Genomic DNA, 25,105 nt, shown 5'->3' with positions numbered 1-25,105 from the left:
TCCCTGGGACTTAATTAGCACCATAACTCATTGTCCTGGCTCATGGAAGGTCCTAAGTTGTCCCAATAAGAGAAAAAAAAAAACAGAAAAAAATTGCCCATACCTAACACATTGACTTTAAGGATGCCTTGATTTTTTCCAACAAAATCAGGAGGGTTGTTAACATCGCAGATGTAGACACCACTATCTGCTGGTTGCATATGTGAAATGGTGATAGATGCATTATCTGGACTGCTGGACCCTACAATTCGATCTTTAAATTGCCCGATGGCTACAGCTTGTCCACCTTCGGAATAGTAAATCTAGGACAGAAAAATGACAGAAATGAGAACTGGAGCATGTCCAGGGCTAAGATAAGCTACCCAGAAGCACCCACATCCCCACCCACCCCCTCCTGCACAGAACAGATCCCACGGCGAAGGGGGTGTGTCTCAACTCAGTCGGGTGCTTTAGCTTTCTCACACCTGTGCACAACCACCTCCTCATTTGTCTGCACAGCAGTTTTGTGATGTCATCAGAGCAGGGATGCATGCCTATCTTACAGATGATAAACAGCTGGAGTTGACAGGGCTCAACTGGTAAGCTTAGGCTAGATCAAGATGCTCACCTGATGAGTCTACCTGGAGGAAACTCACTGTATAAAACACAAATGCCTGATGGGAAAGCCAAAATCATCATTTTTCCCCACTTTATATAAGCTTTTTAAATTTGACTTTACTCAATGGGACTACGGGACTTTCTGATTTCCCTAAGAGAATATTCATACTCCTTTCATACACATGTACTCCTCTGGATAAGCAAACTTGGGTTTATCCTGTTTGTTAGAAGAGTAACATTTCAGAGCAGAGAGGCCCCTGAGAAATCATCTGGTCCCATCCTCTCATAATGGCCTAGGAAATGCTTTTGTCAATGACAGCTACTACCTTTCTGCCCATGTGGCAGGAGGCAGAACTGGAATTATTATTTCATTTAGACAAATAAGGGCACTCAAATCCAGAAAGATTAAATGATTCATCCAAAGTCACAGGATTAATTTATTATTATTATTATTATTATTATTATTATTATTATTATTATTATTTGCCACACTCAAGGAAGATCTGGATTCTAGTCCCATCTCTATTAAAGATCATGAATAGTTAGATCAAAATGGCAACCATGGAGCAGTATGATGAGGTGGAAAGAGGTCTGGTCTTGGAGTCAGATGACCTGGGTTTTAGCCACAGCTCTGCCTCTGACTATGACATAGTCAGGGAGGGTGGCCTCTGGTCATGCCTCCATGGCAACCTGCTTTGTGATAAGAAACAATGTGATTAACTCTCTCCAACCTTTCGTTTTCACATTACATCTGAACGAGGAGCCAAAGCAATGTCCTCCAAATTATGAGATGTATTCCCCAAGTATAGGTACATAAGCTGATTTTAAGTGGCACATAAATGAAAACTTATTAGAAAGACACATATCTAGCACATTGTGTCTGTGACTTCATGGATATTATTGTTTACAGTGACACTAAGGTAGATATTTTTAAATTTGTAAGAAACCAAGTCAGTATAGAAAACATTAAATAATGCTGCTGGTGAGGTACAATTATGACAAACATCATAAAGATGAGACATAAAGGCCTGAAGCTTGGGAGTCACCAAAATAGGTGATCCCCAAGGTTCCTTCATCATGCACACACATCATACACACTTTGTTAGTTTCATATAAATGTGTGTAATTCAAATGATGGTTTATTATTCAATAAACTGATATTGCCCTAGTCTAGTGGAACTAATTAATGTTTTCATAGAATATACTAAAAGGGCCTTATTCATTGAATTCACTCTCCTCCCTTTCTAGAGGAAACTGAAGCCCAAAGAGGTTAACACACACACACACACACACACACACATACACACAAAGTTAACAATGGGGAAAGGTCTAGAACTCAGTTCTAATTCCTTGTCCAGTGTTCTTTATCTTTATAGGATAATGAGAGAGGAAAGCCAATTAGCAAACCAAAAGATATTGTCAAGATAAATTCAGATATATTCTCCATCAAATAGAAAGCCAATAAATCTTAAACTAAAGCAGAAAGGTAGATTTGGAGGGAAAATTCAAAGGCCATATTTAAGGTGAAAAAAAAACTTGTCTCCCTCCTCCACTTCTGTAACATCAACTAACTTTCTTTCCTGCCCCAAATGAGGCATTTATAATTCATTTTGTCCATTCATGCCTGCTGAAGTCACAAACTTTTGCCCCAAAGGGGTCTTGTGGACCAATATGCTGGAAAGCCAATGTTAAGGAAAGGTAAGCAAATGGTCCAGGAGGAGGCTCAGCTCATCAAAGGTCTCTTGCCTTCATCTGAGTTGAAACTCAAGCTACCCAGGTTTCCATTTCACTAGCCAGCATGGGGCCTATTTGCTTTCTTTTTTGGTAAGATTTTATTTATTTGAGAGAGATAAAGAGAAAGAGCAGGAGGAGGGGCAGATGGAGAGGGAGAAGCAAGCTCTCTGTGGAGCAGGGAACCCCTGTGGGGCTCCATCCTAGGGCCCCAGGATCATGACCTGAACTGAAGGCAGATGCCTAAATCACTGAGCCACCTAGGTGCCCCCAGGCCTATTTACTTTCTAATCAACAATCTAAGATCCTATGAACTCTTAACTAGAACATAGCCTACAGCCCATCAAGGAAGCCCTTTTACAACGTAAAGATCTGCCTGTTTCCCCTGCTCCCAGGAAGACTGGAGGTAAGTCAGTTTGTTTTATACTGCGGCTTGGTGACATCACAGTAAGATCCAACACATCAGTCCTGCTTATGGTGTACAGTAAGTGCCAGGAGGTCTGGGAGAAAAGACCTTGCTTCTGCCGAGAGCAGGGAGCCAAGAGAATATGTTTTAGGCCAGGACTAGAACACGCCAAGAAGCCACTGTAAAAAAAAGTCTCACAGTTGGTCATGAATCTAGAGGACATTAGCAGGTAAATTATGAGGCCCAGGACTTGTAACTTCCCTATCAAAAGGATTTTCACCAACCCTTCTACCTCACTCCTCATACCATAGTACCCCCATGCATTTCGCCCTCTCACAAATAACACTAAAAGGTGCCAGGGATAAGAATGGAGGTAAAGCAGGTTAACAATGGACACCTAAAAGGGAAATGCCTTGGCCTGAGAAAGAAAGTCCCCAAGGCTAGCCAGCAGCCAGACACAGAGATGGAGGGACTTTCTGTTACGGGAAGTCCATGCTGTCACACTGTCCTTGTAAAGAAGAAAAAGTGGGGGGGCAAGAGAGAGAGAGAGAGAGAGAAATGTTTTCCTGAAACTGCTTATCTAATCACAGAGGAAGTACTGAAACATGGTTCCATTTTCCACAGAAGAATAACTCTTTGAAAAATCAAAATTGAACAATGGCCAAGGCTCAGCCCATGATCCTGTGAGGCTTGTACCTTTTCAAAGGAAGTATATTGTCAATTTAGAGATCAAAGCGATTGAGGTCCGCGAAAAGCTGTGGATGTTTGACAGGCCACATCCTTTGGGGGAGACAGGGTGGCAAATCTGCTTAAAGAATATCCATCCATGTGTCCCCTTAAGGGATACTTGTTAACTGTTTGCTTGGTAGTCTCCCTACTTCCCCCTGACCCCCCACTAAGGTCCTCTCTGCTCCTCGAAGACGTCAGAGGCTGATATGTAGACTCATAATGACCCATTCATCATAAGACCCCCTTAGAAATCACTTGGTTTAGGGTTTCTAAGGCTGATGACACTTCAGGAGCCAGATGGGTATTAAAAATATGGGAAATAATGGCACCTGGGTGGCTCAGTGGTTGAGCATCTGCCTGGGGCTCAGGTCATGATCCCGGGGTCCTGGGATCGAGTCCTGCATTGGGCTTCCCACAGGGAGATGTCTCTGCCTCTCTCTGTTTGCCCCTCATGAATAAATAAATAAAATCTTAAAAGAAATATGGGAAATAGCTGAGAGGGGATGTTGGATGGTGGTAAGATCACAGAGGACAATGGGGCCTGTGGTGAACTGGAGGACCAGTACAAACGAGGCTTTCAAACTGTGGAAACAGACAACTAAAATACTGGGCTGGTCAACCAACATGAATCCACTGGCCAAATCGGGCATGGGGGGCCTCGAGTTTGCAACCTCTGATTCAAACTTCTATAACAGAACCCCAATAGAGGAAGTGATTTTCCCCCAGGTCACACAATTGATAACCAGACCTCCCGATTCTCCCCAAACACCCGAAAATGGCACTCATCATCTTGCCTCCAGCGAGGAAGATGATTCCTAGGTAATGCTTCCCTGTTGGGGCCATTCGATCCCTCCCTCTGGCCTGACCCTTCTCCTGCCAACTGCTGCTACTCATTGGCATGATGTGCCCATCATGTGTGTTTGCCACCTGAAGCCTTTGACATTTGCCAGCTGCAATAAAAGCCTTTCTCCCTCCCACTGTGCCAAGTTCCTATTCACATGAGGCCATGCAGCTGGGAGCCAGATTTGGTCAAAAAGATTTTTTTATTTGCCCTCAGCTTTGTGACACAGTTCTCTGACTTGAGGCTGGAACATAAACAAGAAGGGTTGAAAGAATTCAGTCTGCTTTCTGTTTGCATCTGAGTTGGAAATAGTAAACGCATTTAGCCTCCAGATCTGCTTTTGTGGGTTCCTTTTGGAAATGTGGAGGGTGTAGAAATCCACGACAGAGCACCCACCCATCCCTTCCCCTTTTCACTTTCGTGCACTACCCAGAAAGGGGTGAGCCATGGGAGAGAAGGAGTGTGGAGTGGCAATGGTCTCAAGCCCTGAATTTTTCCTGGACCATCCTCGGGGATGGGGGGTTGCTGAGATTGCCCATGGAAGGGAAAGCACACCAAAAGAAAGATAACCCTGCCTTTAAACTACTCCCTTCCCAGCCTGCCACTTGCCTGAGATCCCTGCCAGTTGAACTGCTTCTTTTGAACAAAGGCATGGAAAAAGTCTATGTTTAATTTTTTTTCCTTTGGAAGAGAGCAAAATCAACTATTACCAGTCCCTAGCACCTTAGCATTAGATTGATTTAACTGGTTTAGCAAGAATAGACACCTGAGGCCATGGGATATAGAATAGATGAACTTTAATAGGAGGGGTGGTGGGAAGGGAAGAACTTAGGAGTGTTTCTCAATACCAGTGACACTGCTATTTTGGGCAGGCCGTGCTTTCTCCTGTGGGCTCATCCTACATATTGAAAGATGTCTAGCATCTCTAGTCACCACCTACTAACTGCCAGTAGTGACTCTCATTTGTAACTATTACACCAACACCCCCCTAATTTTCAAATGCATGTGAGGAGATAATACACCCCCACCCTGCCAACATTTGGAAAGCATTTGATATAATGCTATCTGAAGAGGATGGGCTAGGTGTGGAAAATCTGAACAGTCAGAGAATATGAAGACACTAGGTTCTGGAAGAAAGTTGTCCACATTAAGAGTATGCTGGGGTGTTGAAAATAGCAAAGGGTTTCATCCACTATGGATGTCCTAGAAGAGTAAGTATTGTCTGCAAGACCCATGCTAAGTAGGATCAATGCCTATTCTGTTCATGGGGAGGTGAGGTCTCTTTAGTTCTACCAGTTATTGGTTGGGTGGAAAAGGAGAAAATTGGTGTCATCAGAGGGGCACCAAACCACCCAAAACTTCCATGCTAGTGTGCCTGTTCCAGAGCCTAGAGTCTTCAGCTGAGAGTCCCAGTTAAGGGACTGATCATCTGAAGCTGTCCTTGTCTTCCAAAAGGAGGGCTTCAGTAAGAGGAGGACCACACTAATAACTATATTGGCCCTCCTGGGCAGAAGACTTATGAGGTACTTATGCAGTCCCCATTCACCAAAGGAACCCCTTGGAGGAGATAGTCAATAAGCGATAACACCGCCCCGCCGCCCCGCCCCGGGGATTGAGAAACACTATGCCTTGGAGTCAACTGCTCCTTTTGGGGTAGGAGGAGAATATGAGCTTATAGCAAGAGTAGGCCTCTGCCCTGCTGAAGGCAGCAATAAGCCCTTGAGCCTTTTGAAGGAAGCTGAAAAGAATTCCAGACGTGGGCATCAGAAGGCAAACTCAAGACTGTCTCAGTTTTGCCGGGAGCCTGTACTGATCTGGACTGTTACCAAACATGGACCATCCCATCCCACTCCTAAAGGTTGGTGCCTTTGCCCTAGATATTCCAAACAGTGAAGGGTTCCAGTAGTACACCAATAGGTGTTCTTACCTGAGAGGTCCAGCTACATCTTCCCCGAGCGTCTCTTGCATGCGCCATATTTAGACACTGACTGACTGCCTTTTCCTCCATACCCTCAGTATTGAGGCACGGGCTGTGCTGTGTTTGAGCAGAAATGGGTGGATCTGAGAGCTGATTACTACATGATATACTGCCACATCAACCCAGGAGCTGAATTGAATCACTCAGTGATCAGTCTGGCAACATCTTACTCCCATAAATCACAGAATCATCTAACAGCACAGCAGTCTCTTTTCATCATCTCCAAAATATTCACCAGCCATCCCTAGATTAGTATACAACACGCTCTACAAAATCATGAATGCATGGAAGTACTCAAAGAAGAAACAAATTTGAAATAGAGGCCAAATCCCATTTTGAAAAATACCATTTCAACTGAAGATGTATCCAAACTTCTTTGTTGAGCAGGCTCTCTGTTCAAGGATAGGAGCAGGCAGAGAAGTCTGACCCCTCCCTTCAGCCACAGGAACCTGGCAGGCAGTGAAGCAGGAAACTAATCCTGGGCCAGGATTCCCCCCACCCAAGCTCTGTCCCAGCTGTTCAGCTATACTAAATGTCTTTTGTTGGGCTGGATTCCCTAGCACTCATGATGCAGGGGGTATGGATGCGATAGGGATTTTGCAAAATCCCCATTCTGTAAGTAATGATACTACTAATAATAGCTCACATTCATTGAGTGGTTACTATGTGGAAGGCTTTCCAGTGCTTTACAAGCATCATCTCATTTAATCTTCACAGTAAACCTCTGAGGTACGTAAGCAGCCCCATTACACAGATGAGAAAGGTCAACTGATTTTTTCTAAGGTCATCCAGTCAGCAAGTAAGTAGCTGAACAAAGAGTAGAATCAAAATCCATCAGGAGCTTCCCACTGGTTCTCCAAAACTACTCATCTGGAAAAGCAGAGAGAGGCACATGCCTGCAGTGTACAGGGGAAAAGGAGAGGGACTCCAGTTCTCTAGAGGTAGGTTGGACCTAAGGATGGTTGAAATAGGGATCTTGATGGGGTAAGCCGAAGCAAGATGGAAACAGAGAAAGAAGAGAAACTGTGACTTTTTGGAGGTAGCTTTCACTGTCTCTAAGCCAAGAGCTAGACCCCCTCTACCCTGTCTTCTATACAGCTGAGGCACAGGCATAACAAAAATCTCAAGCACTTGGAGAAGCATCTAAAATGTTCTAAGATCAAGAAGCATGTTCTCACTGAATCAGTGGCTCAGTGCAAAGGAGCACCTTGATCTGGACATCCCAAAAGCCTAGATACCTTAAATTACTTGCCCTGCCTGTACCTGACATTATGAAGAATGAGGCAAGTGGCAAGTAAATAAGCTACTCAATAAATACACATTTGTTAATAAAGCTTATTTCTGAAATGCCTCTAACAGACGTCCTGAGCTCAAGTCATATTCCATTCAATCACCTATACCTTCTGTGTATCTCCAGGTCTAGAAAAACCTCATTGCTGGTCATGAGATCCTTCTGCCCTGCATCCTTCAATTCATACCTACATGGTTCAACCAAGGGATGGGCTTGTAAATTCCAGTGTCAGAGGAGGCATAAAGAGCAGTTTGTGTTTTTGAACTCAGATTGGCCTGGCCTCACTTCCTGGCAGTTGAAGACATCTGGATTTGAGTACCATGCATAAAAAAATAGCTCAAAATATATTGGCAAGGCCTCTCTAATTTCAGCCACCAATGGCAAAATGGGAAGGACTTCAAGCCTACAGACCAAGAATGCACTGAGAAGACTATTAGGGAAACTGAATTTTAAAAAGGAAGAAAGTTCATGTGATTACTGCCATCCACAATCTAAGAGAGCAACCTGCAAAGGGATGATTTCTTGGTTGATTGCAATCTGCAATCTGGTCAGGGCATCTAGGTGACAAAAAGTGGTAAAATCACTGTCGCTGCTGCTGCTGCTGATGATGATGATGATTAAGATGATAATGGTATTGACAAGGGAGAAAACTTATAGGTCTTTATATTTTTCCCAAGTGTTTTCACATGCAGTGTGTCAGGTGATTCCCCATGAGATATGTAGAAGAGTGTCAGTGTTCCACCATGTGTTGAAGAGAAGCACAGAGTGATTCAGACATCTGTCTGAGGTAACCAATGCTGAGCAAAAATGTCAAACACTGACGAGAGGGTGGCCCTAATGAAATCACCCCTTGAACGGTGTTTCCTGCTACAAAAGTGTTCAGGATCTCTAGTAAAGAGAAGACCTAACACCTCCAAAGGACCAGACATGCCTGAAATGACACTGGCCAAGGTGTGGCTCCTCCAAGCTAGCACCTTCCTTCTTCTCTACCCTCTATCTGTCCTTAAACCTCCTCTAGCCCACTCAAACCGCTCTCCATTTTTCTACTAATCAAAACCCCAATTCAACAACATTACAACTATTCTAAACCATACTGACTTGTTTCTTCTCTGAACTTCTTTTGTTTTTTTATAATAAATTTATTTTTTATTGGTGTTCAATTTGCCAACATACAGAATAACACCCTTTGCTCATCCTGTCAAGTGCCCCCCTCAGTGCCCATCACCCATTCACCCCCACCCCGTGCCCTCCTCCCCTTCCACCACCCCTAGTTCGTATCCCAGAGTTAGGAGTCTTTATGTTCGGTCTCCCTTTCTGATATTTCCTACCCATTTCTTCTCCCTTCCCTTCTATTCCCTTTCACTATTATTTATATTCCCCAAACGTATGAGAACATATAATGTTTGTCCTTCTCCGACTGACTCATTTCACTCAGCATAATACCCTTCAGTTCCATCCATGTTGAAGCAAATGGTAGGTTTTTGTCATTTTTAATGGCTGAATAATATTCCATTGTATACATAGACCACATATTCTTTATCCATTCATCTTTCGATGGACACCGAGGCTCCTTCCACAGGTTGGCTATTGTGGACATTGCTGCTAGAAACATCGGGGTGCAGGTGTCCTGGCGTTTCATTGCATCTGAATCTTTGGGGTAAATCCCTAACAGTGCAATTGCTGGGTCGTAGGGCAGGTCTATTTTTAACTCCTTGAGGAACCTCCACACGGTTTTCCAAGTGGCTGCACCAGTTCACATTCCCACCAACAGTGTAAGAGGGTTCCCTTTTCTCTGCATCCTCTCCAAAATTTGTAGTTTCCTGTCTTGTTAATTTTCCCCATTCTCCCTGGTGTGAGGTGATATCTCATTGTGGTTTTGATTTGTATTTCTCTGATGGCAAGTGATGCAGAGCATTTTCTCATGTGCGTGTTGGCCATGTCTATGTCTTCCTCTGTGAGATTTCTCTTCATGTCTTTTGCCCATTTCATGATTGGATTGTTTGTTTCTTTGCTGTTGAGTTTAATAAGTTCTTTATAGATTTTGGAAACTAGCCCTTTATCTGATACATCATTTGCAAATATCTTCTCCCATTCTGTAGGTTGTCTTTTAGTTCTGTTGACTGTATCCTTTGCTGTGCAAAAGCTTCTTATCTTGATGAAGTCCCAATAGTTCATTCTTGCTTTTGTTTCTTTTGCTTTCGTGGATGTGTCTTACAAGAAGTTACTGTGGCCAAGTTCAAAAAGGGTGTTGCCTGTGTTCTCCTCTAGGATTTTGATGGAATCTTGTCTCACATTTAGATCTTTCATCCATTTTGAGTTTATCTTTGTGTACGGTGATAGAGAGTGGTCTAGTTTCATTCTTCTGCATGTGGATGTCCAATTTTCCCAGCACCATTTATTGAAGAGACTGTCTTTCTTCCAGTGGATAGTCTTTCCTCCTTTATCGAATATTAGTTGACCATAAAGTTGAGGGTCCACTTCTGGATTCTATATTCTGTTCCATTGATCTATGTGTCTGTTTTTGTGCCAGTACCACACTGTCTTGATGACCACAGCTTTGTAGTACAACCTGAAATCTGGCATTGTGATGCCCCCAGCTATGGTTTTCTTTTTTAAAATTCCCCTGGCTATTCGGGGTCTTTTCTGATTCCATACAAATCTTAAAATAATTTGTTCTAACTCTCTAAAGAAAGTCCATGGTATTTTGATAGGGATTGCATTAAACGTGTAAATTGCCCTGGGTAACATTGACATTTTCACAATATTAATTCTGCCAATCCATGAGCATGGAATATTTTTCCATCTCTTTGTGTCTTCCTCAATTTCTTTCAGAAGTGCTCTATAGTTTTTAGGGTAGAGATCCTTTACCTCTTTGGTTAGGTTTATTCCTAGGTATCTTATGCTTTTGGGTGCAATTGTAAATGGGATTGACTCCTTAATTTCTCTTTCTTCAGTATTACTGTTAGTGTATAAAAATGCCACTGACTTCTGGGCATTGATTTTGTATCCTGCCACGCTGCCAAATTGCTGTGTGAGTTCTAGCAATCTTGGGGTGGAGGCTTTTGGGTTTTCTATGTAGAGTATCATGTTATCGGCAAAGAGGGAGAGTTTGACTTCTTCTTTGCCAATTCGAGTGCCTTTAATGTCTTTTTGTTGTCTGATTGCTGAGGTTAGGACTTCCAGTACTATGTTGAATAGCACTGGTGAGAGTGGATATCCCTGTCTTGCTCCTGATCTTAGGGGAAAGGCTCCCAGTGCTTCCCCATTGAGAATGATATTTGCTGTGGGCTTTCCTAGATGGCTTTTAAGATGTTGAGGAATGTTCCCTCTATCCCTACACTCTGAAGAGTTTAGATCAGGAATGGATGCTGTATTTTGTCAAATGCTTTCCCTGCATCTAATGAGAGGATCATATGGTTCTTGGTTTTTCTCTTGCTGATGTGATGAATCACATTGATTGTTTTATGAGTGTTGAACCAGCCTTGTGACCAGGGGATAAATCCTACTTGGTCATGGTGAATAATTTTCTTAATGTATTGTTGGATCCTATTGGCTAGTATCTTGTTGAGAATTTTTGCATCCATGTTCATCAGGGATATTGGTCTGTAATTCTCCTTTTTGGTGGGGTCTTTGTCTGCTTTTGGAATTAAGGTGATGCTGGCCTCATAGAACGAATTTGGAAGTACTCCATCTCTTTCTATCTTTCCAAACAGCTTTAGTAGAATAGGTATGATTTCTTCTTTAAACATTTGATAGAATTCCCCTGGGAAACCATCTGGCCCCGGACTTTGTGTCTTGGGAGGTTTTTGATGACTGCCTCAATTTCCTCCCTGGTTATTGGCCTGTTTAGGTTTTCTATTTCTTCCTGTTCCAGTTTTGGTAGTTTGTGGCTTTCCAGAAATGCGTCCATTTTTTCTAGACTGCCTAATTTATTGGAGTATAGATGTTCATAATATGTTTTTAAAATCGTTTTTATTTCCTTGGTGTTGGTAGTGATCTCTCCTTTCTCATTCATGATTTTATTAATTTGAGTCTTCTCTCTCTTCTTTTTAATAAGGCTGGCTAATGGTTTATCTATCTTATTAATTCTTTCAAAGAACCAACTCCTGGTTCTGTTGATCTGTTCCATAGTTCTTCTGGTCTCAATTTCATTGAGTTCTGCTCAAATCTTTATTATCTCTCTTCTTCTGCTGCGTGTAGGATCTATTTGCTGTTTTTTCTCTAGCTCCTTTAGGTGTAAGGTTAGTTTTTGTATTTGAGTTCTTTCCAGTTTTTGAATGGATGATTGTATTGCGATGTATTTCCCCCTCAGGACTGCTTTTGCTGCCTCCCAAAGATTTTGAATGGTTGTGTCTTCATTCTCATTAGTTTCCATGAATTTTTAAAATTCTTCCTTAATTTCCTGGTTGACCCTTTTATCTTTTAGCAGGATGGTCCTTAACCTCCACGTGTTTGAAGTCCTTCCAAACTTCTTGTTGTGATTTTGTTCTAATTTCAAGGCATTATGGTCTGAGAATATGCAGGGGATGATCCCAATCTTTTGGTATTGGTGCAGACCTGCTTTGTGACCCAGTATGTGGTCTATTCTGGAGAAAGTTCCATGTGCACTTGAGAAGAATGTGTATTCAGTTGAGTTTGGATGTAAAGTTCTGTAGATATCTGTGAAATCCATCTGGTCCAGTGTATCATTTAATGCTCTTGTTTCTTTGGAGATGTTGTGCTTAGAATACCTATCAAGTATAGAAAGCGCTAGATTGAAGTCACCAAGTATAAGTGTATTATTATCTAAGTATGTCTTAACTTTGGTTATTAATTGATTGATATATTTGGCAGCTCCCACATTTGGGGCATATATTGAGGATTGTTAAGTCCTCTTGTTGGATAGATCCTTTAAGTATGATATAGTGTCCCTCTTCATCTCTCACTACAGTCTTCAGGGTAAATTTTAGTTTATCTGATATAAGGATGGCTACCCCTGATTTCTTTTGAGGACCATTTGAATGGTAAATGGTTCTCCAACCTTTTATTTTCAGGCTGTAGGTGTCCTTCTCTCTAAAATAAGTCTCTTGTAGACAGCAAATAGATGGGTCCTGCTTGTTTATCCAGTCTGAAACCCTGCAATTTTTGATGGGGTCCTTAAGCCCATTCACGTTCAGAGTCACTATTGAAAGATATGAGTTTAGTGTCATCATGATATCTATACAGTCCTTGTTTTTGTGGATTGTTCCACTGGACTTCTTCTTAAAGGGGAATTTTATGAGTCCCCCTTAAAATTTCTTGCAGAGCTGGTTTGGAGGTCACATATTCTTTCAGTTCCTGCCTGTCTTGGAAGCTCTTTATCTCTCCTTCCATTTTGAATGAGAGCCTTGCTGGATAAAGTATTCTTGGTTGCATGTTCTTCTCATTTAGGACCCTGAATATATCCTGCCAGCCCCTTCTGGTCTGCCAGGTCTCTGTGGAGAGGTCTGAGGTTACCCTAATACTCCTCCCCATAAAAGTCAGGGATTTCTTGTCTCTTGCTGCTTTAAGGATCTTCTCTTTATCTTTGGAATTTGCAAGCGTAACTATTAAATGTTGAGGTGTTGAACGGTTTTTCTTGATTTTAGAGGGGGGGATCTCTCTATTTCCTGGATCTGAATGCCTGTTTCCCTTCCCAGATTGGGAAAGTTTTCAGCTAGGATTTGTTCAAATACATATTCTGGCCCTCTGGCCCTTTCGGCGCCCTTGGGAACCCCAATTAAACGTAGGTTTTTCTTCCTCAGGCTGTCATTTATTTCCCTTAATCTATATTCATGGTCTTTTAATTGTTTGTCTCTTTTTTCCTCAGTTTCCCTCTTTGCCATCAACTTGTCTTCTATGTCACTCACTCATTCTTCCACCTCGTTAACTCTCATAGTTAGGACTTCTAGTTTGGATTGCATCTCATTCAATTGATTTTTATTTTCTGCCTGATTAGAACTAAATTCTGCAGTCATGAAGTCTCTTGAGTCCTTTATGCTTTTTTCTAGAGCCACTTGTAGCTTTATAGTAGTGTTTCTGAATTGGCTTTCTGACATTGAATTGTAATCCAGATTTTGTAACTCTGTGGGAGAGAGGACTGTTTCTGATTCTTTCTTTTGAGGTGAGGTTTTCCTTCTAGTCATTTTGCTCAGTGCAGAGTGGCCAAAAACAAGTTGTATTGGGAAAAGGAGAAAAAGAGAGGAGAGAAAGAAGGAAATAAAAGATAAAAAGAAAAAAGAAAAAAGGAAGGAAAAAAAGAAAAAAGAGAGAAGAAAAAGAGAAAGAAAAGGAAAGAAAGGGGGGAAAAGGGTGGGGGAAGCAAACAGAAATCAAAAAGAAAAAAAAAAACACGGGGGAGTATCTTCTGATTCTGTATACTTTAAGTCCCTTGATTTCCCCTGGAACTTGTCCGTCTAGCTGGTCTTTGGGGGAGGAGCCTCTTGTGCTGATTTTCAGGTGTTAGCACTTGGGGGAGCTGCTCTGCCCCCTGCCTGCTGCAGGGCTCAGTGGGGGTTGTTTACCCCGTGAGGCCCCAGGAGGAACACCAGTGGCGGCGGCCAGCTCTGGAGCCCTGGATTCAGCTCCTGCAGTAACTACGGAGCTCTCAGCCTGCAGGGGCCTGAATGCTCAGCTCGGGGCAGGAGCGTCCTTGCTGTCCTGGGCCCTCCTGGCCTCTGCCTGTCCCGGGGGGAGGTCGTATCCTGGGCTGTGTCCCCCGCGCCCTGTGCTCCCGGGCCTGCACTGTTGGATTCGCGCTCCCAGCCGGGCAGCCCCCTCTCTGTGGAGCCTCCGCCCGAGCCCCTTCGAGCTGCTCCCGGGTCCAGCCGTGCTTGCGCTGCAGCCCTTTAGGGAGCACGGCATCCCTGGGTGGCGCAGAGGTTTGGCGCCTGCCTTTGGCCCAGGGCGTGATCCTGGAGACCGGGATCGAGTCCCACATCGGGCTCCCGGTGCATGGAGCCTGCCTCTCCCTCTGCCTATGTCTCTGCCTCTCTCTTTGTCTGTGACTATCATAAATAAATAAAAATAAAAAAAATATTAGGGAGCTCGGCGCACTCTCCCCGGAGCGCAGGTGTCTGTTAGTGTCCCTGGGAGCCTGAGGGCATCCCTGCCCCTCCTAGGGTCCTGCTCTAACTCCCTGCGGGTGCCTTTCTGCCCAGGAAGATTAGTGAAGCTCCTGCTTCTCCTGGACGGAGCTTTCCTTTCCTGGGGGCACTCGCCCTGGCCTTAGCCCGGCTCCTCGCGGGGCCCCTCCCCCTTGGAGGCCTTTTATTTCTTTATTTCTTTTTTCCCTGTCTTCCTACCTTGATATAAGCGTGAACTCTTCTCACTGTAGCATTCCAGCTGTTCTCTCTTTAAATCTCAGGCGGAATTAGTAGATTTTCAGGATGATTTGAAGGTTATCTAAGTAATTTGGTTGGGACAGGTGATTTGGGGGACCCTACTCTTCCACCATCTTGCCGAATTCCCCTGAACTTCTTGTTTTGGATCAATACATCCTTTTGAAAAATTGATGAAAGCTATAGACCTTTCTTTTCCCTCAAGGGGGGGGGTATATATTGGCAGTCGTGTTGCACACTCATGCAGACTCTTGCACCCCAAGTGTGTTCTCTCTCTCTCATACACACACACTTTTGAGTATACAATAAATTAGATCTTGGGCTAATTTAAAAAGGGATCATCTTTAAGGCCAAATGAAGAAAACCTGAGAATAGATGGCTTACAGGTAGAATCATTCTCCTTTGGCTTTTACCAACCCTCTTCTAGCAATCTTTTACCCCTCACCCCAGCCTACTTGTCCCATCCTCAACCCTCTAGCTTCTTGTTGTCCTTCATTACCCAGGTTTCATCACCACCTTGCCCCTTCTCCACCCGTCTGGGAGTCTCATTCCATCAGGACTCAGTCAGGCACAATGAGCTAGCTCACTTGCCAATCACTTGGCAGATCCCAGATACTACATTTGACAGGGATCTGCAGATCAAATGTATTTGAACTGGAGTCTTCTGGAAATAATAGGGGGGTTTGGAGGAAGGGAGGGAGAGCCCTTTCAGAACTCCTGTCCATTTCACCTAGGAGAAGGACTATGGCTATCTACTCTAGAAAACATGATATACTTGATGTTGACCTACTCACATTTGAGATAATAGGCTATCACTGAATATGAAGAGAAGACAAAGGCCATGTTACATACATGATGGTCTTCTCTAAACAACTATCTTCAAACTCTTTGTACCTGAGGTTCTGCTGTTGTCACTGGCTTACCATTCCTGCACACACTGTCCCCAACAGTTTATGTCAGAGCTACCATAGGGGAATAGTTGAAGAAAAAAGTCCTTACGGAAGTTGGTGGTAAGTCCTTCTTGTGAAAGAATGACCACTGGATGGAGAGCTTGTCTCGGGAGGCCACAGTGCTGGTGTAGGTGCAGACAAGTGTGACATCAGATCCAATAGTCACGTTCACAATGCTGTTTGGGATGGTCACCTGCACCATACTAACTTGACCTGAAAAAGTAATCATCAGAACAAAAATGGTACACTCTCACATTCTGACAACAATCTTTCATTACAAAGCATTTTCAAGGACATCTTATTTGAGGAATCCAAGGTGAGGAGGAGGAGGAAGAATGCTGAGCAAGAAATTGGTGTGGGGGTAGGGAGTTTCTCACAAATGACAATGTAATGAAACACAAATCCTATGTGATGGTTAGATAATAACACTGAACTGGGAATTATTCTGTATAAGCATGGCCTTAAACAGAGGTTCTTGGGCAGCCCGGGTAGCTCAGTGGTTTAGTGCCGCCTTCAGGCCAGGGCATGATCCTGGAGACACGGGATCAAGTCTCCTGTCCGGCTCCCTTCATGGAGCCTGCTTCTCCCTCTGCCTGTGTCTCTGCCTCTCTCTCTCTCTCTCCTCTCTGTGTTTCTCATGAGTAAATAAATAAAAGCTTTTTAAAACCCCCCAAAAAACGGAGGTTCTTAAAATGTTGTCCGGGGACCCAAACAGGTCCATGAGCATGGAAAATAATCCAGTTTGTCCAGGACTCACAGATTTCTCGTATATGGAACTTTCAGTTTTATTTTTTTTCCTTCCAAGTTTTTGTTTAAATTCCAGTTAGTTAACATGTAGTGTAACATTGGTTTCAGGAGTAGAATTTAGTGATTCATCACTTACATACAACACCTAGTTCTTATTACAACAAGAGCCCTCCTTAATGCCCATCACCCATCCAGCCCATGCCTCCACCAACCTCCCCTCCAGCAACCCTCAGTTTGTTTCCTAGAATTAAGAGTCTCTTATGGTTTGCCTCCCTCTCTGTTTTTATCTTATGACAGCATTGCTTTGGCAGCTATGTAATGTGTGCTTATGTATTTTTGTTTAAATAATTTTTAGTTTTAATATCTAATTCAGTAAATATAGATAGAAATAACTGACATAGCAAAGATTCTTTGGGGTTCCTCAGTAATTTTTAATTAAAATTTTACTGAGATAATAGTAGATTTGCATACAGTTCTTAGAAGTAATCACAGATATCCCATGTACACTTTACCCAGTCCCTCATAACGGTAACATTTCATAAAACTGTACTATAATATATCACAATTAGGACATTCATATTGATACAATCCACCCATCTTATTTTTATTTCTCCAGTTCTACTTGTACTCAAGTGTGCATATGCATTTAGTTTTATACACTTTTTATCACATGTAAGTGTGTGTATCTGCCATTGCAATAAAAATACTGGACGGTTTCATCACCACAAAGATCCCTAATGTTGCCCTTTTATAATCACTTACCTTCTTTCTGCAACCCCATCCCTGATTCTAAGCATGGGTAGCCACTAATCTGTCCTTCATTGCTAAAATTTTGTCTTTTGTAACCTTTTGGGATGGACTTTTTTTCACTCATAATTACCTAGCAGCATACCCAAATTGTTGTATCTGTAACTCATTGCCATTTGTTGCTTAGTAGCATTCAATCTGCGTAACAATTGACCCATTTAGGAACATTTGGGTCATTTCCAGGACTTGGCAATTGAATAAAACTCCGAGGTACAGATTTTTCAGTGAATATAAATTTCTATTTCACTGGGATAAATTTCCAAGAGTGCAACTGTTGGGTCAGATGGTAGTTCCATGTTTAGTTTTATTAAAGAACAAAACCAGGGGCGCCTGGGTGGCTCAGTCAGTTGAGCGTCTGACTCTTGATATCAGCTCAGGTCTTGATCTCAGGCTGGTAGGTTCAAGCCCTGCGTTGGACTCCATGCTGGGCACAGAGCCTATCTAAAAAAAGACAAATAAGCCAAAAACCAGCCACATTGTTTTCCAGAGTGGTTATATCAATATACATTCCCACCCATAAGATATGAGTGGTCTAGTCTCTCCACATCCTCCTCAGTCTTTGGTATTGTCACTAATTCTCTACTTTAGCCATAATAAGTATATAGTAATATATCATTGTGATTTTAATTTGTCTTTCTCTGGTGCAATTTTATGACGCTAAACAACTTTTTATGTGAAAATTTGTCACTTGTATGTGTTCCTTGGTGAAAGGTCTGTTCATATCTTTAGACCATTTTCTAACTGGATTATTTAATTTTCAACTGTTAAATTTTGAGAGTTTTCTATGTAATCTAGATTCCAGTCTCTTCTTGGACAGAGACAGTTTTATTTCTTCCTTTCCAATTTATATGTTTTTTGTTTCTTTTATTACCTTATTGCAATGGCTATAACTTCCAGAACTTTACATGTACAATATGTACGTGACATAATACAGGATATGTTAACTGTAGGTTATTTGTAGATGCTTCTTATCACGTTGAGGTAATTCTCCTTTGTCATGGGTTGAATTGTGTCCCACCAAAAGGTATATAAAAGTTCTAATTCCTGGTATCTGTGAATGTGACCTTATTTGGAAATACGTTCTTTGCAATGTAATTAAGCTAAGGATCTTGAGATGAGATGATTCTGGATTTAGAGTGGGCTTTCAATCCAATGACTGTTGTCCCCATAAGAGAAAGGAGAGGGAAATTTGACAAAGATACACAAGGAGGAAGGCCATATGAAGGTAAAATCAAACACTGGAGCAATGTACATACAAGCAAAGGAACACCAAACATTTCTAGCAGACAAGTAGCAGAAAGCCATGGCACAGATTCTACTTCAGAGCTTCTAAAGAAAATCAATATTGCCAAAGCTTTACCTTCAGGCTTTGGGCCTCCAGAACTGTGAGAGAATAAACTTCTCTTGTTTTAAGCCACGTGGTTTCTGGCAATTTCTGACAGCAGCTCTTGGAAAGGAACACATCTATTGCTTAATTTGCTGAGAGTCTTTATCATGAATGAGTACTGGATTTTGTCAGATGCCCTTTCTCCATCAATTGATATAATCATTTGCTTTTTTTTCCTTAAGCTTGTTGATATGATAGATTACACTGAATGACTTTGAATGTTGAACCAGCCTTGCATACCTGAAATAAATCCCATTTAGTCATTGTGTAGAATTCCTTTAAAACATAGTAGAATTCAATTTCCTAGTGTTTTGTTGAGAGTTTTTGAATCTAGGTTCATGAAAGAATTTGGTCTATAGTTGTCTATTTCTGTACTGTCTTTGGTTTTAGTATCAAGGTAATACTAGCCTCATAAAATGAGTTGAAATCCTTCACTCCTCTTCTGTGTTTTGGAAGAGACTGTGTAAAATTATTGTTAATTATTTTTTTCTAATGTTTGGTAGAATTATCCAGTGCAAGCATCTAGGCCTGGGTATTTCTTTTTCAGGAGCTTTTTAAATTGTGAATTCAATTTCTTTAAGGGTTATGGTATCTTCAGATTATCTATTTTATATCAGGTGAGCTTTAGTAGTTTGTTGTTTTGGGGGAATTGGTCCATTTCTTCTAAGTTGTCAAATAGATGAATGTAAAGTGTGTACAACATTTCTTTATTATATTTTTAATGACTGCAGGATCTGTGCTGATACCACATATTTCATTTCTGATATTGGTGATCTGTGTCTTATCTCTTTTTATTTTTACCAATCTTGCTAGAGATTTGTCAAAATTATATATCCGTTTTTTCAAGGAACCAGATTTTTATTTCATGTAATGATTTTCCTATTTCAATTTCATTGATTTAAGTTCTTATTATTTCCTTTCTTCTCTTTGTTTTGGGTTTATTTTACTCTTCTTCCAGTTCCTTGATGTAGAAACTTCAATTATTGACTTGATACTTTTCTTAATTGCAAATGGAAGCATTTAGTGTTATAATTTTCTGTTTTAGCACTGTTTTAGTTGCATGTTACATATTTCCATATGTTATATTTTCATTTTAATTCAGTTCTATGTATATTCTTTAAATATCCTTTGAGATTTCCTTTTTGGTCCAAAGATTATTTAGAAATGTGTTGTATAATTCCCAAGTGTTTAGAGATTTTCTTGTTGCCTTTATGTTCTTGATTTCTAAAAGTTTGATTCCATTGTGCTCAGAGAACAGATTCTGCATGATTTTAATTCTTTTACATTTGTGGAGGGTTTTTTTTATGGCCAAGCATATACTCTATCTTGGTATATTCTGCAGGTGCTTGGGGAAATAAATGCATTCTGCTATTGCTGGGTGGAATACTTTATACAAAAGATGTATTTTAAAACATTATGGGAATGCCTGCATGGTACAGCCAGTTAAGCATCTGATTCTTAAAAAAAAAAAAAGCATCTGATTCTTGGTTTTGTCTCAGGTCATGATCTCAGGGTCATGGGATTGAGCCCCATGTCAGGGCCCTTGCTCAGCGTGGAGTCTGCTGAAAGGTTCTGTCTATCTCTTTCTCCCTCTGCCCCACCTCCCATCTCTTAAATTATCAAATAAATCTTTAAAAACACTATGAATACTCACCAAGATAGACCACATTATGGCCTTAAACAAATCTTAACACATTTAAAAGAAGAGAAATCACACAATGTCTGCTCCCAGACCACAATGGAATTAAAACAGAAATAAATTAACAATAAGTCTACTGGGAAGTCCCAAAATACATGGAGACTAAACAACACACTTCTAAATAACACATGAATCAAAGAAATCTCAAGAGGAAATTTAAAATACTTTTAACTAATGAAAATGAAAATACAACTTGTAAAAATTTGTCATATGCAACAAAAGCAGCACTTAGAGGGAAATTTCAGCACGAGTGCATATATTACAAAACAAGAAAGATCTAAAATCAATCATGTAAGTTCTCACCTTAGGAAACTAGGAAAAAAGAATAAATCCAAAGCAGAAGAAAAGAAATAATGAAAATTAGAGCAAAAATCATTGAAATTGAAAACAAGAAATCAATACAGAAAACCAATGAAACCAAAACTGGTTATTGAAAAACATAGGTAAAATTGATAAGACTCTAAGTTAGCTAACTAAGAAAAAAATAAAGTGAACACAAATTGCTAGTATCAGAAATGAAAGAGGGCCATAACTTTAGATATCATGGATATTAAAAGGATAATAAAAGAATACTAGGCATAATACTCTCCAGTTCCATCCACATTGAAGCAAATGATGGGTATTCGTCCTTTCTGATGGCTGAGTAACATTCCATTGTATATATAAACCACATCTTCTCTATCCATTCATTTGTCGATGGACATCAAGGCTCCTTCCACAGTTTGGCTATGTAGGGGAGGTGGGCAGGGGGATGGGGTGACTGGGTGACGGGCACTGAGGAAGGCACCTGACAGGATGAGCACTGGGTGTCATACTATATGTTGGCAAATCAAACTTCAATAAAAAATATATTTAAAAGAAAAAGAATACTAGGAACAACTCTCGGCCTACAAATTTGTTAACCTCAATAAAATGGACCAATTCCTTGAAAAACACAACCTGTTAAAACTCACACAAGAAGTAGACAATTTTGACAGGCTTATATATACTCTATATGTACTAAAGAAATTGAATCAATAATTAATAACCTTAAAAAAAGAGGTTCCAAGCCTGGGGCCACTGGTGAATTCTACCATATATTCAAGGAAGAAATTTAACCAAGTATCTACAATCTCTTTCAGAAGATAGAATAAAGGGAGTATTTCCTAATTCATCCTATGATGTCAATATCACCCTAATACTAAAACCAAAGACATTACAGGAAAAGAAAACTATAGACCAATATCTCTAATGAACACACAGAAACCCTTGATAAAATATTAGTAAATCAAATCCAACAATGCATAAAAAGAATTCCATACCATGGCCAAGTAGGATTTATCTTAGGCAAGGCTGACTCAAAATTTGAAAATGAATTAATGCAATCTATCACATGAACATGTTTTTAAAAATCACATGATCATATCAGTATATTCAGAAAAAGAATTTTCCAAAGCCCAACGTCCATTTGTTATAAAAACCTTCAACTAGGAATACAGAGGACTTACAACTCGATCAAGAACACTTACAAAAAACCTGCAGCTAACACCATCCTTAATGGTGAGAAACTAGAAGTGTTCTTACTAAGATCAGGAGTCAGGGGATCCCTGGGTGGTGCAGCGGTTTGGTGCCTGCCTTTGGCCCAGGGCGCGATCCTGGAGACCCGGGATCAAATCCCATGTCGGGCTCCTGGTGCATGGAGCCTGCTTCTCCCTCTGCCTGTGTCTCTGCCTCTCTCTCTCTCTGTGTGTGCCTATCATAAATAAATAAAAAAAAATTTAAAAAAAGGAGTCAGACAAGGATATTCCCTCTCATCACTCCTTTTCAATCTCATTCTGAAGTTCTAGCTAATGCAATAAGATACAAAAAGTATAAAGATTGTGAAGGAAATGACAGATTACATGATTGCCTATGTAGAAAATACAAAAATAAACCTTATGGAACTAATAGTGATTAAAGAAAGTTTTCAGGATACAAGGTTAATGCACAAAAGTTAGTTGCTTTCCTATATACTGGCCATGAACAAGTGGAATTTGAAATTAAAAATACAAAACCATTTACATTAGCAACACCCCCCCCCCCCCGCCAAATGAAATGCTTGAGTATAAATCTGGAAAAATCTGTACAAGGGCTATATGAAGAAAACCAGAAAACTCTGATGAAAGAAATAAAAATAAATAAATGGAGACATAGTCTGTGTCTCAATAGAATAGGAAGACTCAATATTTTCAAGATGTCAGCTCTTCCCAACTTGCTCTATGGAGTCAATGTTACAGTCAAAATCTCAGGAAGTTATTTTGTGGATATTGACAAAGAAATTCTAAAGTTTGTATGGAGAAGAAAGAGACCCAGAATAGCCAACACAATATTGAAGAACAAATTTGGAGGACTGACAGTACTTCAAGACTTCCTATAAAGCTATAGTAATAAGACTGTATAGTATTGGTGAAAAAAATAGACAAATAGATTCATGAAACACAATAAAGAGCCCTAAAACAGACCCACAAAAAATAGTCAACTGATCTTTGACAACAGAGCAAAAGCAATACAATGGAGCAAAGATAATCTCTTCAACAAATGGTGCTAAAACAACTGGACGCTTATGTAGAAAAAAAAGAATCTTGCCACAGAACTTACACCCTTCACAAAAATTACCTCAAAATGTATCTAACAGATCTAAATGAAAAAAGCAAACTATAAAACTTCTAGAATATAACATAGGAGAAAATCTAGATGACCTTAAGTATAATAATGATTTTTAAAGATACAACACTAAAGGCACAATCCATAAAAGAAATAATTGATAAGCTGGGCTTTATTAAAACTAAAATATTTTGCTCTGCAAGGACGCTGTCAAGAGAATGAGAAGACTAAAGCCACAGACTAAAAAAACTATATGCAGAAGACATATCTAATAATGGTTTCCTATCCAAAATACACAAATAACTCATAAAACTCATGAATAAGTAAACAAACAACCACATTAAAAATGGATTAAATGGACGCCTGCTCAGCAGTTGGGCGCCTGCCTTTGGCTCAGGTCGTGATCCTAGGATCCAGAATTGAGTCCCGCATCGGGCTCCCTGTGAGGAGCCTGCTTCTCCCTCTGCCTATGTCTCTGCCTCTCTCTGTGTCTCTCATGGATAAATAAATAAAATCTTTAAAAAAATGGATTAAAGGCCTTAAAAGACCTCTCACCAAAGATTATATACAGATGGCAAATAAGCATATGAAAAGATGCTTCACATCATTTATCATTAAGGTGATACAAATTAAAACAATGAGATACTACTACACATCTATTAGAATGGCCAAAATTCAGAACACTGACAATACCAAATGCTAGTGAGGATGTGGAGCAACAGAAACTCTCATTCATTAATGGTGGGAATGCAAAATGGTACAGGCACTTTGGAAGACAGTTTGATGTTTATTTACAAAATAAACACACTCTTACCATAGTGCCCAGCAGTTATGCTCCTTGATGTTTACCAAAAAAAATTGAAAATTTATATCCACACGTAAATCTGCACATGAATGTTTACAACAGCCTTATTTATAATTGCCCAGACTTGGAAGAAACCAAGATGTCCTTCAGTAGGTGAATGGATTAATAACCTGTGGTATATATGGGTTCCTGGAGGGCTCAGTCAGTTAAGTGTCCTGATTTCATCTCAGGTTATAATCTCAGGGTCCTGGGACGGAGTCCCATGGCACGTTGGACTCCCCACTCAATAGGGAGTCTGTTCGAGGAATTTCTCTTTCCCTCTCCCTCTCTCTCTGTCTCCCTCTCTCTCTCTGTCTCTCTCTCTCTCACTCTCCCCCTCCCCACCCTCACACTCTCTTGCTCTTTCTCTCTCCCCTTTAAAATAAATAAATCTTTTAAAAAATACTTTAAAAATAAATAAAAACACAAACTGTGGTAGACACAAACAATGCTAAAAAGAAGAGCTGTTAAGCTATGAAAAGATATAGAAGGACATTAAATACATATCACTAAGTGAAAAAGGCCAATCTGGAAAGTCTATATACTATATGATTTCAATTATGATATTCTGGAAAAGGCAAAGCTATGGAGACAATGTAAATATCATTGGATTCAAAGGGTTGGTGGAGGGGAAGGCATGAATAGGTGGAGCACTGAGCAGTGAATATATTCTACATGATAATATAATGGCAGACGCATGTCATTATGCATTTGTCCAAATCCACAGGCATTTTGTCTATCATGTTAGGAATCCCCTCTATTTAAATCTGTCATTTTAGGGATGTCTGGGTGGCTCAGTAGTTGAGTGTCTGCCTTTTGCTCAGGGCATGATTCTGGAGTCCTGGGACTGAGTCCTGCATCATTCTCCCCACAGGGACCCTGCTTCTCCCTCTGCCTATGTTTCTGCCTCTCTCTGTGTCTCTCATGAATAAATAAATAAAATCTTTTGTAAAAATCTCATTTTAGCAGACAGTCTCTTTTATTTTGTTTCATGTTTTACACACAGCCTACTTTTGTGGACTGGGTTTCTAATGCCAATTTAATGTCCAGAGTTTCTACAGTGTTGTTTTCGTCTGTCTGGGTTGACCACTGTCACTGGGGCTTCTGTGTTTGTCTTTGATTCTATTGCCTGAGCGATT

General features: G+C 40.7%; 1 protein-coding gene across 1 annotated transcript in view; it reads right to left on the bottom strand.

Moving 5' to 3' along the window:
• Positions 1-17,388, bottom strand: part of VSIG1 (V-set and immunoglobulin domain containing 1) — a 28,070-nt gene extending 10,682 nt beyond the window's left edge. The window contains exons 1-4 of the mRNA XM_055338082.1: positions 17,370-17,388; positions 15,910-16,109; positions 6,232-6,339; positions 104-302 (exon numbers count right to left, since the gene is read on the bottom strand). Of these exons, the coding sequence (XP_055194057.1) occupies positions 104-302; positions 6,232-6,339; positions 15,910-16,109; positions 17,370-17,388 (526 nt within the window). The remainder of the gene's footprint in view (positions 1-103; positions 303-6,231; positions 6,340-15,909; positions 16,110-17,369) is intronic.
• Positions 17,389-25,105: the final 7,717 nt, after the last annotated feature.

This window comes from Nyctereutes procyonoides, unplaced genomic scaffold (genome assembly GCF_905146905.1).
Source record: "Nyctereutes procyonoides isolate TBG_1078 unplaced genomic scaffold, NYPRO_anot_genome, whole genome shotgun sequence".
NCBI lineage: Eukaryota > Metazoa > Chordata > Mammalia > Carnivora > Canidae > Nyctereutes > Nyctereutes procyonoides.
Note: the sequence above shows the minus strand (reverse complement) of the source record. Positions and strands in the feature narration are given on the sequence as shown.